This window comes from Salarias fasciatus, chromosome 19 (genome assembly GCF_902148845.1).
Source record: "Salarias fasciatus chromosome 19, fSalaFa1.1, whole genome shotgun sequence".
NCBI classification, from domain to species: domain Eukaryota; kingdom Metazoa; phylum Chordata; class Actinopteri; order Blenniiformes; family Blenniidae; genus Salarias; species Salarias fasciatus.
In genome coordinates, this window is record NC_043763.1 from 17,203,026 (window position 1) to 17,222,705 (window position 19,680).

General features: G+C 44.2%; 1 protein-coding gene across 2 annotated transcripts in view; it reads right to left on the reverse strand.

Moving 5' to 3' along the window:
• Window positions 1-19,680, reverse strand: part of alk (ALK receptor tyrosine kinase) — a 410,695-nt gene that overhangs the window by 21,503 nt on the left and 369,512 nt on the right. For both annotated transcript variants that reach the window (XM_030117063.1, XM_030117062.1), the window contains exons 12-17: window positions 13,139-13,304; window positions 10,461-10,608; window positions 6,082-6,192; window positions 5,505-5,646; window positions 4,551-4,718; window positions 3,049-3,147 (exon numbers count right to left, since the gene is read on the reverse strand). In XM_030117063.1, coding sequence (XP_029972923.1) covers window positions 3,049-3,147; window positions 4,551-4,718; window positions 5,505-5,646; window positions 6,082-6,192; window positions 10,461-10,608; window positions 13,139-13,304 — 834 coding nt within the window. The remainder of the gene's footprint in view (window positions 1-3,048; window positions 3,148-4,550; window positions 4,719-5,504; window positions 5,647-6,081; window positions 6,193-10,460; window positions 10,609-13,138; window positions 13,305-19,680) is intronic.

Here is a 19,680-nt window from a genome sequence, read left to right on the forward strand (position 1 = left end):
GAGACCAAAGGTTAACGTATTCCACTCCTGCACGAGAGCCAGACAGGAAGACGTTCCTCTTTAAGACAAATTCTCACTTGGGGTCTACATTTTATGGCCAAAGGTCACTGTAAGCTCATGATAACCGCTGAATATAATGAGGTGTACATGAGTAGCTGGGAAGCAGGAAAGTTTGAAGTTCTTAGTGGTAAAAATACACCTGAAAGCAGCCAGTTTTGATGGTATTTGTTAATCTATATGGGGAACATGAATAGTATTCATGTTATAGTATAGTGTAGTAATTTCTATTGGTGAGTGGGCATCAGCTTGTGTGTAATGTCATGTGAAAGATGGGAAAACCAAAAACCTAACTTAAAATGTGGAAATCGTCTGATTTGGCCTTCTTAACTAGTCTGTTCAGCACGGTTTTGTCCTTTAGAGTCTTGGAAAAGTGCTTTGCACTGGAATATCGGCGCTGCAGTTATTTAACCAAGCTGCTATCACTGCTGTGGTTTGACTTCGTGCTCGCATCGATTTTTACCGTCAGACCAAAAGATGGAAGCAAAACACCTCCTGGACGGCTGCTGGTGGATCACTCTGGCGATGTCCAAATTTATGAAAGATTTGTGAAAGATTTCATTAAATAACTTTATACCTGGGTCGTGCAACCAATGGCTGCACCAAGCGTGTGAAGCTAGACGTTGTACTCTTGTTACTGGGCCAACCGAAAGCGTCCAGATTTTCATTACGGCCATTCTCACCTTTAACTCGATGAATTTACTGATATGAAGCGGAGGCGTGTTAATCACAAATACAATCTCCCCTGCGCTCTTGGGCTGGAAGGAGATCTGCAGACTCTCTTCCCCGCGCGGCGCCGCAGCCAAATATAGGTTTGATCGGTTTTCACATCACCCTCTGTTTTATTCGGGTTGTAAAGGAAGCCATTCTCTTAATTGTAAGCTGCAGCACGCGGCATCCTGACGTGAATTAGTCAGGGGCCTGCCCGCGAAAGCGTGACTCTTTAGTAAGCAAGGCAAACGCACTCGTCTGCAGAATCTATTTTCTCTCATCACTCCGTTATCAGCTTCATAAGTACAAATACATAAATGTAACCCAGAAACACCAGAAAGGTTTCCAGAGAAGAATACAAATGTGTGGAGTGCAGCTGCTGACTGCATACTAATGTGTGGGCGTGCTGCTGTGCGGTGAGGATGTTTAGACACAGTCGTGCGGAGCGCTCCTTCAGAAGCTGACGGTGGCTGGAATTCCACCAACTCTTCCCGAGACCTTCTGTCTGCACGTCTCATTTAGCTCAACTAAATGATTGTATGTGCAACTTCAACATCAGCATCAAAGCCAAACGAGTTTCTCCTTGCAGGGGATATTCTCCCCCTTCAGGTAGCTGAATGATGACCTGAGGACTGGATTTCAAAAAGGTGAATAAATTGAGATCCAGGGCAGATCGACCATGCATGTATTGTCAGTGCCCCGTCTGTCTCCAGCAGGTTCAGAAACACTCTGTATTCAGCAGGAGTTTTTCCGAACATGTCGCCTCTGTAAACACTGAAATGCTTTTCATGATCCTGTATTTTGGAGGCTTTTATCTCGAGCAGCTTGACTGTCCTGAATCACTCAGAACCAGCATTAGAGATGAAAACAAAGCTCCAGCTGAGAGGAAAATTACTGGTGATGCTGTTTGTGATTAGACCTGTGAGGCACATGCGCCCGCAAAGTCAAATTTCACAAAGACAATAAGTGAGCGAATGCGTGGTTTTACATCACGGTGCGATACATGGAGAGTTATGGAGATGAGTCAAGTTATGGAGGGTAGCTTCGCCAATCAACAAGCTTTCGGTCATGCTCCTAAAAGTTCTGCATAGTTAACTATGAACTGCAAAAGTGCATCACAGCACACACAGCTATCACTAAAAGTGAAGGAAATAAAGTTATTAACTGATTCGCCGGCAGAACTATCTGTGTGGCGGAGTAGCTGAGGTCACATTAACATTAAAGACGTCCGGCCGTTTCAGGTCTACTGGTTTCCATAGTGACTGTTGAGTGCCTTAAATGCCGTCAATGATTGCTGCTAGTTACAGGTAAAGTTGTAAAATGATGAAAATTAGACGCAGATCTTCGCTCGTTCAGATGTTTTGGTAAATTCTTCAGTTAGACTTAATGTGTGAATCCAATAAGACAAAAAAATAAATAAATTTCCACGCTTTTATCTGGTTCACACACAAAAAAAAAACAGTCCTTAAATGTGTTGTTAAAAATGGCGACGTGTTTTGTTTCTGTAATTACCAAGCAGAAGTGAAAGCTAAGCAAACAAGTGTTGGTCTAAATCACAGTTATTTACATAAGCCTGATGACAAACTGTGGAGTACAGTCATCATTAGTCCGCTATGAAGCATCGCGCCTGTTCAAGCTCAAAAAAGAGATGTAAACAAAAAACACACACCTCAAACTTTACTTTGTATTTCCATCTTTTTCTACTCCTCTCCAGAGTTGCGTAAAGAGGGAGTCTTGGATGATGTACGAGCGGTCAATAGGCTTATCGCTACCGCAGAAGTTTTCACAGTCAGACTGCTTTTTGTACCTGCCAGCTCCAAAAGAATCGAGTCGGAGTCGGTGGGGATCAACAGGTTGCCAGGGAATGAATTTACTGATCTTCCATATCTCGCAGCATGTTAGTCAATAAAATAGTTTGGTTTAGCTGAGATGAACTGCCGCGCTCTCTCCGTGTTTCGGTGTCACGTTCCCATCTGGCAGTACACATCTCCATTACTTCTGTTTGCTGCTGTGTAGTCTTCTACTATATTAACACCAGTCCAAATGTACCACAACCAAAAACCCATTTCAAATGTCAATTGGAAAAAAAAAAAAGTGTTTTCTCATTCTGTGAAGCAGAAACACATTAACTCTCACCTACACAGACACACACACACACACACACACACACACACACACACACACACACACAGCAAAAAGGTAGCGAACGCTGCAGAGGCTGCATGCTAATTAGCAGGTGGCGGCTGAGAGCGCATTCTCAAACGCATCCCGTGACATTACCTTTCAGGGCATAGACGAAGGGCTCTCCCTCCGGGCTGAGGAAGGACGTGCCGTCATCGCCATCGTGCTTGGGGTTGTTATCTATGGAGGTATTACCGCCTGGAGAATACAAACACGGCATTAAGCACACCAAAGACGACATAAAAGTGACAGAAACCCCGAGTAACACACTGAATATTCATATTACTGGCGAATAAAGGGTGGCTTTCGTCGACATGTGAACCTTAAAATACTGTAATTGCCATCATATGCATCCATAAAATCTGTTTTTTTTTTATAGATGTTACAGTGAAATGCTTTGACCTGGTATTTTTGCTCGGAAGGTGAGTTCAGATTTCACAGCTGCTCTACAGATATGTGACCAGAAAAGAAAGTGTTGTTGAGGTATTTAGAACTTGTGCTGCCCCAGACAATGAAAGCCAGCAGTTTCTTTTCTATGAAATATAAAGCATTTTTTAAAGTAGGAGTTTAATTTAAGCTGCAGGTAATGGTAAATAAATCTTGTGAGTAGTTTAGTTTCAGAAAACTTGGGAGTACTTCTTCAAAAAGTTGTGCTTTCAGTAGCTCTGAGCATCGTTGTGCTGTAAACAGACACGCAAAGTGCAACAAAAGTTTTCCGTTTTCACTTGAAAAACATAAATGAGCCCTAAGAGAGGAGGAACGACAGCTCTGTTCGCCGTGATGTGAATCACTAACCCATGCATTCCAGCAAATGGTTACGAATTATTAAAAGAATAACACTACTCAAATATTAATTTTCATTAACGGGCATAACGGTGATCATTACTGTGGCGAGGACATAGCTGCAGGTCTGGAGGAGCATTATCGTTTTTCCACTCATTAGCCGGATAATCCTCCACGCCATGGTCAGGGCCCGAAGACACGAGGGAGGGAATATCTCCCTCATCAGGTACGAACCCCGTGCTGCCTGCGGGCCAAACTTTCTCAGGACTGTTTGCGACTTGAGGTGCTGCAGAAATATTTATTTACTTGTAATTGTAGGTGAATTTACAATTTACTTTTTTTTAAAGCAAACTTTTTTTTTTGAGCTATCATCAGGCTCTGATTGCCGTTGAACGCTGAAAACAGTGATTCCTCACAGATATTACATGATTTTTTTTCACAGAAAGCGCAAAAAAGATCCGTCAAATAAGACGAAAACACAGCGCCACACATTATATTCTCAGCGAAAGAAGGTAGAAAGGAGTCTGTTTTGACAATATGTGAGACAAAAGTAACGTCTAATCCAGATTTACAGCTGATTGAGCAGTTAAAGGTAAGAGGCGCACATCTGTCGCTGGGATTCCTCTGGATCCCTGATCTGTATCAACTCTGTCAACCTGTCAGCACCAGTATAAAACACAGATGGCACGACAAGATGTAAGTTTGGCTCATACCTGACAGCTCAGAGGTGTTGATTTATTCAACTTTTTCTAAACATTGCAGGAAAAAAAAAGAAAAGAAAAGAAAAGAAGGAGCTGGGACATTTTCCCCAGACTAACCTCTGTAGCCTCCGCCGCCACCGCCGGACATACAGCCGCCCCCGCCGCCCCCGAAGCCGCCGCGGGTCTGCCAGAACTTCTGACAGGCCTGCCCTCCCTGGCCCCCCAGCACCGCCGGTCTGCCCCCCTGACTGTTGGGAGCGGTGTCGTTCCAACCTCCGCCTCCACCTGTCACCCAACACAACACCGCTTTGATATGATGCTGTAATGTGTGTGTGTGTGTGTGTGTGTGTGTGTGTGTGTGTGTGTGTGCGCGTGTGACAAAGATGTGAGAGAATTTGCAATAAGAGGGGAGAAAAGAGAGGCTTGTCGCATCCTCTGGATTGTAGTCTCGGTAAACATACTTGCATAAGATCCAAAAAGTTAAACAAGTTAGGACGAACTTGCCGCATATTAAAAGACAAATCATTTCATTTTCTTCTGCAAGACATGCTTAATATCGCATTTTGCCTCAGAAGTAAACCTTGAGTTTTGAGAAATTGTGAAAATCAATATTTGTTTTTTTTTTTTTTTGTGGCGTCAACCATGAATAATGGAAGCTGCAGTGGGTACAGACGTAACGTTGCACAAATACAGAGGAGGAGCGTGCAGCGCGGCGCACAGAGGTGGCAACATGCGATGAAACATGCATCAGGACAGAAGTAAACAGCTCCGGGATAAATGGAACGAGCGCAGGTAGGTATGCATATAAACCATCCCGCCATGAGTTCCGGCTATAAACTCTTGTTTATTGTTTCGGCGTGTGCGTGCACAGGGGAGAAGAACGCGCCCCGGCTCTCACATCCGAACGCGGGGAAGATAAGACATCCGCTCGCAAATCACATCAGCAGTCGGCATCAGTCGAGCGTTTCCGCCCGCCTGCGCCGCACCCTCTCGCTGACGCGCTTTATTTCACGCAGCACGTCGCCGGCGCTAAAAACAAGTGGCGGACATCAAAGCCGGGCGAGGCGGTACCTGCGGCGTTGGACTTCCCGTTGCGTCCCGGTTGGCTGGGGTCATAGTCCATCTGCTCCAGCTGGTTCTCTGATTGGCTGCTGTAGCCTCTTCCGCCTCCCCCGGCAGCGATGATAAGAGGGGTGTACACCCCTTTGTCCACCTGGACCGGGAGGGGAGCCAGTCAGACTCAGGCAGCGGGAGAGTGGACACTTCAAAGGAATTTTATGTTCACGCAAAGCAGGAAGATTAAGGATTTCTGCTGTGAATATACAAATCTACAACGTGGGGATTTCTTAAGAAATGGAACCAGAAAAAAAAAAAAAAAAAATCATCATGGGTTTGACTTTTATTTTCAAAAAGTCAGAATTTTTTAACTAATAAATTAGGGGAGACAACTTCATCATGATCAAACATGGAACCGATTAGTTACTTTCTGAAATGACAAGAAGGTGAAGAACATAATCTGAACGAGAAAAATCTCCTGAACGGTGACCAACAGTCACGCACACAAGCCGTTTTGAACCACACACCAACATCTGGAGGGATTATGTAAACATCAGAAAAAAAAACGATTGCCTTCTTGGAATCTCCTTACCTTGAAGACATAAGTGGCCCCTCCACCTCCACCTCCTCCACCTTTCACTTGTGTTTTGTTCACCATCGGGCCGCTCTGTTCCAGGCAGATCTTATTCAGCATGGCGTTGGACTGCGGGGAGGAAGAGAGATGTCAGCTCACCGAAGAATTGCCTTCGTGGATGTCAGCCGTGTGTATGAGAGAGGCTGAGCAGCTGCCAAACCGCCGGCTGCCGGGAGTCCAAGGATTTAGCATTATAATAGTGAGCAAATACCAAGCAGAGATATTCACGGGCGCGCAGGAACTGAAAAAGCAGAGCGAGAGCACCAGCGTTCGCTTTGAAAGACAATTCCAGCGTGATTCCGCCCGGCGCTGATTGCGACTATCCGTCGTGTTTTACATAACAGCGATGCTGTGATGTTACTGTTGAGCATCAAGGGTGATAAAATTAACAGTACCCACTAAATAAGACAGTTAATCTGCTCTTTTTTTCTTCCAGAGGAGGAGAAATTCATTCTGAATGCTGCAGAACAGCCTTTGGTTTGGTGTATTTGTTTTAACAATGTCACTCTGTTGTACTGCTCGAACAGAGACAGGAGCAAACTTACAGTCGTTACTGAGGCCTTGTCTAATTTGCTTATTTGTAAATGTTTGTAAAGCTTCACATCAGCTTGAGTCGGAGATTATTGTGTGCAGCTGGTTCACTGGAAACCATGTGAGCAGTGATAACACACCATGAAGTCTTGTACTATATCTGACTTCATCTAGGGAAATCTGAATACATGCGATGTCTAAAATAGCATTATAGACACATTTACCTACGCAGGAAGCTCATAATAATAAATCAACTCCACTGCACTGAATTGTTGATCATCACAAACATCAATACTGCATTTTGAGTTAAAACCCACCATAAACAAAGGAAAAATAATTATAAAAACAAGACATTTGGTTCATAAGGATAAATACGTTGATTTACTCTGCAATCTTGTTGCAACAGTTACTATTTTCCCAAATCCCCCTTTGCTGGATGAGGAGCGACAGCCGCATGAAATATGTCCCGCTGTCTGTGACATTAACATCAGCCTGTATCCACAGTCGCTGCGATCCGTCAGCATCATTACACAAACGCTGGCTTCCATTTATAACATCTGTCAGCACGCCGCTAGTTTGTCTCAGCCGCGTTGTTGCTGCTTCCTGTCGTCACCATAAATTCATAAATCTCCTTCTTTTCAAAAAGCACTGACGTCCGCGTTATTGAGCATCTTACAACAACGTATTGAAAGGAAACTTAAAGGGAAACAAGAGTTTCCTCTCCGAGTATTTAGTCTTTATTTTGAGATGGAGAGAAGCTAACTCATAGCATCCACCTGGAAAATGTGGTTAAAGACTGATTCGAGAAATGATATCATTAAGAAAAGAGTATTTTAGTGGTAAATGATAGTTACAGATAACAAAACTAAACATAAGACTTGATGAGGATGACAGGCCCAGAAGGACGACAGCATGATCTGGTTTATGTCCTCGGGCAACGAACTTCATCGCTGAAACGTTTATCCCGCCTGGTGTACTGCTGTGGCGCAGTATTTGGAAATATGACTGAACTTTGTGCAGACCCAAAACTCTAATTAATCTTGATAGTTGGCAAAGTTACTCCAAAGATGTGGGTTTGTCTCAAAGGACACGGAAAAAACTCAAAAAGTATTTTGTGCTGAAATTATGCGGTGAAATTGTTCATACTGTTAATTTGCAAAAGCAGTGTTTTGACCTGCGTGCTCTTCCTCCACTATTCCTTCCAGAAATCCAAAACCCTCCAGGTGGATGTTTTGTTGACTTCTGCTCTCGCTGGTGCGTCTTCCTCTCACGTACGCTATCCCACCGAACCGCCTGAAGCAGGGCCTGCTTGTGAGAGCGAGCGGGCTCGAGCTTTTTCCTTCTCTTCACCAACCGTGTGCGAAACGCAAGCAGTCGCAGCGGCTCCTTCAACTCCCCCGTCTGTGATAACCGAAACTCCGGAGGGCCCCGAAGGAGGGGAGGAGGAGGAGGAGGAGGAGGTGGAGGAAGAGGAGGTGGGGCTTACGTGACTGTGATTGACATGCAAGTGCGTTCAAATGTTCTGGAAGAGTCTTCTCCGCTTGCTCTCCTTTTGAGTTGGCTGTGTCACCGCAGCTTCTCCTTTTTAAAGTTGAGTTTGTGTCTCAGAAAGGAAAAAAAAAAAAAAAAAGAAACTAAAAGTGTGTGTGCCTGTGTGTGTGTGTGTGTGCAAGAGAAACAGCAGCAAGTGTCTCTCAAGACAAGGCGAGGTGTGTGTATCATCATTCTAAAGCTCAAACTAGGAGTGAGAGAACACGGTCTTACAGCACAAATCACTTTCTGAGCGACCCTTTGGAGAGACTCGCTGCCTCTCGCTGTCAGAACTGGGGGGAAATAAGAGGAACCTTAAACGACTTCAGTTTCACTTTGGAACGGCGGAGTCCCTCTCTGCCGTCTGCGCTGAGCACTTCAAGACACACCGCTTTAAAAACTAATAACGGGATGACAGTGGAGAGAGGACCCCTGCTTGCTAAGCTAGACGTTTTGCTTGTAAAAACACACACGCACGCACAAACACGCACACACGCACGCAAGGACAGACCTTCGAGCTTTAACCCAATGAGATTCGAGACATCCTGCTAAATCAGCACCACTCCAAACCGTCATTTTAAACTAAATATTTATGCTCTGTGCAAAATGCTTTCATTGCGTGTTTTCTTTAGAGCTTTGACAAGATATTTTACTTCTGCACGTCTGCTTGTTGGCACAACATAGTTTTGCGGGGTTGTCCCACGAGACTGCCTACCTACAGGTGTCCCAAGGTGACTGCATGTTATTCAATAAGAAAAAGGTGTTGCTGTAAAGCTTCTGGCTTTGGTAGCACTAGACACGTACCTTACTGTGATTATGAATTCAGTAATGCAGATAAAATTGACCTTTTATTATGCACCGGACCGTATTTAGCAACAGGAGTACCACTTATGTTAGAGGACAGTGGTGCTCTAAAGTGTCTAGGATGTAGTGAAATGATTACACAACATTTTCAAGAAACTGAATGAGAAAAGTCATTCATTCAAATGAATTCTGAGGAGAGAACCTGGAGAATAAGCGTGGTTTTGGTAAGAAATGTAGTTTAGGGATGGCAGACGCTTACTTCAAAATCTGAAAAGATTAACAAAAAGAACACAGAGAAACATTTTTGAAATATCCTTCAATAAAATGTCTGGGATGAAATTCTCTATTCAAAAACATTCCAACGAAGTTTCTGTTTTTAAGCGAGATTGTTACTTTTTCGTACATGAAACACTACCTTCAGAGTGTTAGCTTTAGCATTAGCTATGGCTCTGTAGCCATGGTTACTGTTTTACTGAACTCTTGTTTACTGGAGTGAATCCATCACTCATCCTGAACCATCTCAGTCCTGCTGACAGGGAGCTCTGCAAGTTACAGCTACATTACCAGCCTCTAATAAACAACTTTATTTCTTTAAGGCTTCACTGCCATATAAGCAGGTATTTTATCTCAGTCTCTCTTTTTTTATTTTAAACAGCAGGAGCAAACAAGGCTTCAAAACGCACCACTTTTTTTTACTGTCTAAATATTAAGGTCTGTTGCTAATTAGTAAAAAAATTCCATCCTTTACACACAGTGGAATTACAGAATACAGCTACTGGATGTTTAAGTTTCTGACAAATTGATGGTTTCGGTGGATGGGCACAGTTAAAAGATGATTAGCGGCCGTGGCTTGTTTGCATTCAGGACAATGACCTCCAACATCAGGCTGCGGGACACTTCGGCATACCTGACAAGAGCCGCAGGGGCTTAGTTATCCTTTTTCATTAATGCTGAATAATAATGATTCCCTCGTTTTCCCTTCTAGTCATACCGAGGTCCACAGGGAGGCCCGCGGCTCAGGTGGGAGCGCAGGTTGTGCACTAATTGCGTGGCTGGCGGTAAAATCCTTGGCTTCTTGGACAAGACACCGAGTCCCAGGTTGCTCCCAACGGAAAGTAAATACCATGCAAATCCACTCTACTACTGAGGATGTGTTCATGTGTTTGTGAATAGTCGAAAAAGAGATGAAAAATGTAAAAAAGCATCATGTGGACCATTTGCAATGATATCAATCAATAAATCATTTAAATTTGGAAGCAAGGAGTGGCTGTGCTTATTGAACAAGAGAGGACTGTTGAGTCTGTTCATAACACTGATTCACTGCAACATTTACTGCTATTCTGCCATCAGTTTTAAAGTTTATCTTCTCTGACAAACGATTCACTGCAGAGTCTCGTAAAAGACAGCGCCGCTACTCACTCCACGATAACTGACTTCCCGAACCGCAGTGAATAACTGTGAAAGACACTCACGTTGGGGCAGGCGTCCTCCCCCTGCTGTCCCACCAGGATGTAAAGCAGCTCGCCCTTCCTCAGCAGGAAGTCCCCGGTGATGTAGATGCCGTGCGACCTGCTCATGGCCAACACGCTTCGGCCGCCCGCCGCACCGTAGGCGGTGATCCTGAGGTTCAACACGGACAAACACAGACGGGTCAACACTTCACGATTTCTCCTCCGCTGGTCGCAAGAATTTTGACTCAGCGGTGGTGAATTCTTTAATATTATCTAGTTTCGGTCAGTTAGAATTTAACATTAGCTGCTTCATTTGCACCAGAACAACTGAGAGGAAATATTCATTCATTCATTCATTTTCCACCGCTTCATCCCTTTCGGGGTCGCGGGTGGCTGGAGCCGATCCCAGCTGCTGTGGGCGAAGGCGGGGTACGCCCTGGACAGTTCGCCAGTCTGTCGCAGGGCTGACATATATAGACAAACAACCATTCACTCACACATTCATACCTAGGGGCAATTTAGGGTGATCAATTAACCTACCATGCATGTTTTTGGACCGTGGGAGGAAGCCGGAGTACCCGGAGGGAACCCACGCACACACGGGGAGAACATGCAAACTCCACACAGAAAGGCCCCGAGCCCCGGCCGGTATTTGAACCCAGGACCTTCTTGCTGTGAGGCAAGAGCGCTAACCACCGCGCCACCGTGCGGCCCACTGAGAGGAAATATGCAAGACTTTATTTTCCACATTACTGTGCAGACAGACTGGATGGGGGACGCTAAAAAGCTTTAAGACCCTCTAAAGTCATGGTTAAATGAAGAATGAATAACTTTTTTTTCCCCATTTACTCAGGTTTCTTCTTCTTCTTTACCCTATCGCCAATCAACGCAACACATTTGTGGCTTCATTTTCACCACATCAGCAGTTAACTTACAGACAATAAACAAGCTGAATACTGTGACTGTATCTTCTCTCCACCAGTTACACCAGATACAGCATGAGGTCATGTTCCTAACTTCAATAATCCATTTTCCGCTGGTGGCTACAGAGGCAGGTTTACTTTTGAATACAGTGGAGACAGCTTTAACAACAAGGACTTTACATTAATTTTAGAATTTCCTGGAATGGCAAATAACCTTAACAGACTTTAACCGAGTGTACTGCAAACTCAATCAGTTTTTTTTCTGTTTACAGAATAACTTTTCATTAAAAATGAAAGCAAGCTTACGCTTATATTTGTTTGCTGAACAGGTTCACTGAAACACATGCAGCAACCGAACTGCACTTTCTTTCACACTTAAGTAAAGACATTGGATATTCAGAGCCGTTCAGTAGGCGTTTATCAGACATAACTCCAGGCTAGGTCTTCGCACGTCCTTCCCTCAGTTTTCATGAGTGTGCAAGAATATTAAGTAACAGCTGAAAAAATTATTTTGCAACTCTTGAAAACATGTTTTCACCCTGGGTGCTTTTTTTTTTTTTTTTAATAAAAACATTTGACCTGCTGCAGCTCCTTTTTCAGAGTGAAAAACAAACAATACAAAGAACGGAGGACACACGAACACACCGCTTTGTGGCCGAAGACACCAAATTTAAACGCTCCAATTCTTCTTGGCAGAGGAAATAAAAAGGCGCTTGATTGTTTTTTGGGAACCTTTCGATATTTCTCTTCCTGGGCGGTGGAGCTAGGTTGGGGTGGGTGGATGGATGGGTGGGGGGAGGGTGAAGAGTGGCCCGGTGCTCGGTTGCAGCTACCTCAGCTGTTTGCCTAATGACTTCTGGGAGATTCAGAGCGCATATTCATCTCTGTGGCCGTCTGTCAGCTTCATTTACAGCCTCTGCCAGCTACAGCGGCCCTGCATCCAGACCCATTGTGGAGTTTTGTGTTGGGAAACAGAAGGCGCTGTGTAAAACTACGGGCTGTGTGGGAAAAAAAAAAAGCCGGCGCTGTCCGCGCTGCTGTTCGTCAGGTGTTTTCGGTTTTTCAGCGGGTACGTCTCCCGTGCGTGCTTTGTTGCTTTTCCGAGGCGATGTGGGAGCCCGGCAAGCTTTTTTGGAGACGCCGGTTGTTCAAAAGCGAATCCGAGTTTAACACCTTGGGTACCCACAAGAAGAATATTGATCTCCGAGAAAGTGCTGGGGGTTTTACTTTGTTAATCCTGGAGCGGTGCAGTTAGCTCGAGGTCAAGGTGCGGAGGCTCATCGTTGAGGTATTTCATAAACCTTTTAAAATACTGACGTGGGTGTTTGTTTTCTTTTTCCAGTCAGATCTGTTGAGCTGCTCTTTCTGCAGCCTCTGCTCCCTCCTGCAACGATCTGATAGCGAGAGCCCTCTGCTTGCTGCTGAAAGATTGATACGCCGCTGATGAACAGAGAAGGCGAGGTGGGCGTGAGGAGAGAGCCTGGAAACAGAGCGAGCGGCAGCCACAGCGCTGATGAAGACGGATGGGCTAAGTGTGTGTGCTGTACTGTACGTGTCGAGCGCTCATGAGCTCAAGTGCGCACGTCTAATGACTGGCCCGGCATCGCGGCAGAGACCCTTCAGAGCAAAGAGATAAAATTATTCCAGCGTGGGCGTCGAGCGAGAAATCGGTGGCACAAATGGCCGAGGCTGACGTGTGTGTGTGTGTGTGTGTGTGTGTGTGTGTGTGTGTGTGTGTGTGTGCTGGGAGGCTTTGCTGGCTGGCAGGAGGCCTACCTGTAGGTGCCAGTTTCTGGGACCCGCCACGTCTGAATGCCTTGGAAGGGCCCTCGGGTGCCGACTGTCACGTTGACGTTGCTGTTCCTGTAGGAGTTGAGGCACTGAGTGGGAGTCGGGCCTTCGGGGCCCACAGCCCCACAGGTGTGAAAAATCCACTTTTTGGCTGCAACATAAGGAAGAAAGAAAAAAAAAAGACAAAAAAAAATATAAAAAAACTTCAGTGCTTTGTGAAGTGTGAACAGCTGCTAAGACACATTCAGTGTTTATTTACATAAACGCTCAAAGGTAGTAATGTAAGTAACATGTCAACCCTTTAAACTAAAATGATTGTTCAGGTTTCTACTCACCCTTATGAAAGTGTTCTCATTTTGACTGTTGCTCAAAGTGACAGAACGTTAGTGAAATGTAGCAAGCAGGCTGACAAAATGACGCCATATTAAATTGAGCATTGAATGAAACAAATCGGATGGTTTGAAGTTATGTTACGGTGAGGATATCAGTTTTTCCTCCGCTTATGTCTGTTCGCGGTTTCTTTTGTTGCTCAAACTTGAATTTGAACTTACAGTTCCTTTACCATCAACACATGGTGCTGCTTTTTCTATTGCTAGCCGAGGCACCAAAGTGACTCCTGACACCACCTTGTGGTACAAGGTTGTATTGCAACAGGGTGATTTAACATTTGTCTGTAGGAGCACTGGGTTGCTGCTGTTAGCCTCATGGCAAGAAGGCTGTGCCTCAGAACACTGGCTGGTCCTTTACGTATGGAGTTTGCATGTTCTTCCTGTATGTGCATGAGTTCCCTCCCATTGTTAAGTTAGATGACGACTCTGAATGTGAGTGTTTGGACCATGCTGGACTGGATGTATCCTGCTTGAAACCACGGATATCTGAGATTAGCTTCTGTGATACATTCCAAGCGGTACAGAAGAAGAACAGATGGAAATAACCCTGAAGCAGAATCTATAATCATCATTGCAATGGTGTCAAAACACTTGTTTCTTGACAGTGTACTTAATATTTCATGATATATTTGTATATATTACAAATTGTACCCGGTAAGCAAGCATGACTGAGAGGCTGGAATTCAGTGTTGAACACAGATGAGTTATAGTTCTCTTTTTGCATTCATTTCACGTCAAAACATTCCCTGCTGCTCCACTTTCATAACTCCAAATGTAAAGATTTGAAGCAAACTCTCACATATTAAGGAGGTGAGCTCCGTACTGGGAGCTGCTTGTGCAACATGCTGCTGTTACATTCACAACAGCAGCGGGGGGACGCAGTGACAGCATTACAGGTGACAAACATTTCTCCTCATTTTCTGTGTAATCCCATGTGTCGGCGCTAATTGGAATTCTTTTCACTGTAATTAGCACGAGATTAGTCTTGTCAGATGAACGTGGAAGGACTTAACGCCGCAGCACTAAATCCTGATTTAAGGCTTGTGAACACAGAGCGAGGAGGTAGACACAAGGGAGGTGAGCTACCTCCTGTCGTCCCTCTGCACGCCCGCGAACGCTCTCAGACTGCTTCCAATTCATTTCGGGGCTGGGCTGGTATTGCAAACCTGACGCCAGATGGAGTCGCTCCTGTTGTAAATCCAGTCACACGGGGGCTCCTGCAGCCTCCGAGCTGCAGCTCGCCGAGATCTGACTTTAGATGCTGATAGTGCTCCACAAAGACGAAACCGCTCTTCATTTCCGTTCATCATCAACTCCGGTAAAAGTCAATCTCGGGTCATAGCGTGGTTTGTGTAACTCAAAGAAAACTAAACTGAACAGAGCACAGAATAGCTCCCGTTTGACCGCGATGGCCATGAATGGTGAATGTCCACTTGTGCAACCTCTTGAACACGACTTTAGCATTCAGGAGAGTTTGCAAAGCAGTTTCTACCAACAGTCTCCACCTGCTAATGTTTTGGATACGGCCCATGCACCGAGTAATTCATTCCTTTAGCGTCAGCAGAATTTGTTGTCTCTAATAAAGGGCAACGCTTTCCTGAAACCATTGTTTACTGGAGCAGCGGGGTCATTAATCCGTGGCTAATTAAAGATGTCAAACTGTAATATCAGCATTAAGCTGTTTTCACAGTAGCTTTATACAGTAACACAACTGTTGGAAAATGGCACCCAAGGTGCAATTTTTCAAAAACGCTCTGAGTTTGTCTCCGTGTAAATCGGAGGAAATGCAACTTTTTAAAAATGCTCCGACATCATTTGTTTAACTGGGAAAAACGGAACTTTTCTGAAATGCTGTACAGCAGATGCACACTATGGCAGCAGCAAATACTTCTTGCATGTGTGGGTAGATGTTCAACAACAACAATGGCGGCCTCCAGAGTGTCGTGACTCCCAGTCCATATTCTCCTGGGATTCTTTAACTAGCAAGGCAACTTCACCGGTTTTCAAAATGTGATTATTAATAGTTAATCTAAGACTAATTTGTAGTGATTTACTAAACAGTCATGGTATTTTAGGGGTAAATCTGTTATCTTTAGGTTTGCTAACGTCCCTCTGTTGCTGCTACCGAGCCTCTGTGGGGTTGAAACAACTTTCTTTGTGCTTTCAATAGACAAACAACAGAAAAAAGTTCAAAAAGTGACAAGAAAGAGAAGAAAGGAGACAAGACTCAGAGGTGGAAATTGAACTCATGAGCACATTTTGCCTGCTGTGTATTGCCTACTACAGCCGAGGCTGAGAAGCCGAGATCGTCATATTATTTACCGAGCAGCATCCTTGCTGACTGAGCACAACAACAGCAGGAAGATGGTATATTTAGCAAAACAGTATTTTTCCTTTTTCTTTTATACAAATGACGAGAAATACTGTGTTCCTATTAATTTTCTCCAGCTGAGTTATGAGAAGGAAAAAGACACATTTTTAATCATCCGAAAGAGAAAAAGCAGAGAGCGGCTTTCTGGTACCTCCAGTAGTGTTTCCTATTACCGCAGAAACCTGGATGGACTGCCTGCGGAGCCTCATATTTGTCGGTCTGGTCCTCATGATTGGAAGGGCACGAGGTAAGAGGGAGACAACATCGGCGCCTCATACTGAGCGCCGCTCCGTCTCCCCGCATACATCCTCTCTCGAGTTCGTACTGCCAGCGGAGGCGATTTGGAGCCGGCCAGTACTTTGAAAAACACTTTAAAAACAGCACTGTGGTAAAGAGAAGGATTTGGAGTTTAGCCTGGTTTCGGCGAGCGCACTCCCATTGTAAGAGAAAAACACAGTTTGGGCGAAGGGAGCTCTGTCGGGCTGGAAAATAAGGACTTGATGGATCAATCGATGTCTTGCAGATAGAAGCCAAAGTTAAAAAAGACTGAGAAGCATTGGGAATGAATACATCCCTGCTGCAGAAAGCCTCCAGAGCCAAACAGTGCTTTAAATCTCACCAAATTTAATGGGCAAACACAGGAAGGCAATTAGTTAAGGAAGGAAAGCTGTGGTGAGGCGAATCAAAGTAAGGAAGGGAGAGTTTTCTAACTTGGACGAATGGAGATTATTTTTTTTTTATTTCATGAGGACGATGCTTGATATGTAAAACAAGGGTGACTTTTTGACACCAGCTCTGCTGTTGTTGAACACGGACAAGTTTTCTTATTGGCTTTGTGTCAGCTCTCTCCCGTCGCTCTGCATTTTACATCTTAATGATCTCATTGGTTTATTGATATGAACGGCCTCACGCGGCGCCTTCGCTGTGAATGGAATGCAATCGCTCGCCCTTTGGCCTAATCTGAGCCGCTACAACTAAGAGCCTCATGCCAGCCTGGAAACACACCATGCTCATCTAACATTATGAAGAGATTTCTCTCCACATATCTGAAATTAGACAGACTGAAAAATTCCAAGCCTTTTGTTGTTTTGTTCTTTGCTCGAAAGTCATATTTATGATAGTTTTTCACAACTTCCAGTGTTTTTCCTGTTCTTTTAACATGAAGCCAAAATAATGAATGGAACGTTTCAGTCTATATGTTCTGAGACTAGAAAGAACTGACAAAAAAAGGCGACTTTTACGACTCTTTTCCCAAGTTGTTTTTATTTGTTTTGGACACGTGTGTGTTAACCAGTGTAGGGTCTTGTGTCCTCCTAGTTTCCAGGATACATAAAGGGAGTGTGTACACACAAACACACAGAGAAATATATGTACAAGATACAGATAAAGGAGGTGAAAGCCACAGTGGTGGATGTCAAAACCAAGTGAAGCTGTCATCATAAACAAAGCATTGTTTAATTTCATGGTGTAATCTGAGTTATTACCAATAATTACAGAAAACCTGCAGGGGAGGAGCAGAGAAGCAGCTGGTTACAGCTCGCAGCCCTTTCTTTATCTCTCATTTCATGGTTCTTCAGCATCTGTGGGGAAACTCCTGCATATGGCTGCTGGTTGTGCACGGAGTTGCATCATCGCGTGCCTCTGCAACATAGAGGCTGATTTCAAGTACTGGGGAGGGGGTGTTAGATCGTCCTGTGATAAACATGGCAGATGCATGACTGCAGTTTCCAGAGTGTTCCACGCGTGGTCAAGCATCCAGAATACAGACAGCAACACACCTGTCAGGTGTGGTAAAATGGTTTTTATTTCAAGGATGCAACCCACTGGGCCACATCACTGTTTGAATCTTATTAAATTTATCATCAAAGAGCAATTTATTTGTCTGGGTGGCAGATTTACCAGTGAATTCATTTCTGTGTTTTATCAACTTAGCAGCTCTCAACAATTAGAATAATTGCAATAGACATGAAACAAAAAGCAAGTGCATTTTCATTTCCCTCTCAAAAATCATGTCATTCACGCTGCAAATCCAAAAACGCTGCAGGAAGAAGGTGGGGCTGATGGAACCCCACATGACTGAAAATGAACCGGATGAGATTCAGAGGAGCCATCTCATGCCTGGCTCAAGTCCTGATTCCACAAATTGAATCAGTGTTTCTACGTTTGCCCGATTTTTTTCAACACAAACATCAGTATTTCCAGTAAAATACATGACATGCAGCCACCGGTGGACCTGGCCGTGCGCTTGGCTCGGAGCTGTCAGGAGCAGAGAGAAGGACCCTAAATAAGCTGCTCTCCACGCTACACAATGGCCCGCCACACTCGCCCGGCAGAAGAGCACTTTCCGAGGCAGACTGCTGTCTCAGCCTGAAGAGGGCTTTGTGCCCCGCGGGCCAAACGGTTATTCAGCTCTTCCCGGCGGTTAAATTGAAAGCTCACCTCCTTTCTGTCGTTAAGTGGCTGGACGGCTGCTTACTGGTTGCATTCACTACATGCATGACTTGTTATTGCTGATTTATTACTATATATATATATATATATATATATATATATATATATATATATATATATATATATATATATATGCCGTGTCCATCAATCCGCCCATGCATGTGTCTATCTATCACAGTAATTACCTGAACTGTTAATCTCCTCACTTCCCCTATCTTAATTTGCGCGTATTCAATCACAGCCACAGCTCGTTGCAGTTATTCATGATCTGACACGTCGCAGTTGTGTTTCTGTGCTCTGTGTTCCATAAAATATCACATCTTTCTTTCTATCTGCCTCCTTGTCCATTTCCTCCTTTCAATGCACCATTCTGACAGAAGATTGTTTCAAACAAAAAAAAAAAACCTGAGAAAAAAGCACACAAGCTTGAAAAAAAAAAAAAGTTACTCCATCTCTATGTCAGCCTGCCACCTGCATACAATCATGAACTTTGTCCAAAAACGGAAGGAAAAGGGAGAAGAAGACTAGAATTACTCTCACATTCAAGAGTGGAGGCAACATATCTTTGTGGCTGAGTCTGGACAGTCACGATCACTGTTTGATCTAATGTGTGCAAAAAGCTAATTACTGTAAGTAGGTCAGATTTGATGCAGTTGTGCACTAATGTAATGTGTTATAGAGTATTAACCACACTCCCGGGGTTACATAAATGATTTTAATTATGAGTACAAGCAGCGGCTTCGACTCTCACGCGCGTCCATCTGCCTTATATTTCACTTTTCTCTTAGTCGCATCTGGTTGGAGCCGAACCTGAAAAAACACCTGGAGAAAATCCAAACAGATAGAGAGAGAAGATGCAAACTTCACACAAAAGAATGCCTTGAGCCTGGAATCGAACCGCGGTCTTCTTGCTGTGACGTAAGGTGGATCATAGAGCCTATAGAGTCATTCAAAAGGCTGAAAATTCAAACACTGCAGCATCTGAGCCTCTATGTGAGATTAGTCAGACCTTGAGGAGACCTTTCTGTCTATCTCTGTGCGATTGTTTGCAAGATTTGTGTCGTTGTCACTTCAGTGCCAGAGGCTAACCATCGCTCACTGTAACTCGGCCGATCATTCATTAAAAGCATGACAAGGAAGACTTTTAGTGGCTACTGTATAATAGAGTCTGGGTACAGCAGCTATATATATATATATATAGAAGTGGTCTGGGTTTGTCATAGCATAGTAAATTGTAAAATTTGTTCAGCTACATAAAAAGACTAAAAGTTATTAGAAGGAATATTTGACGTTCTCGGCTCTGTTCTTTGCACTCA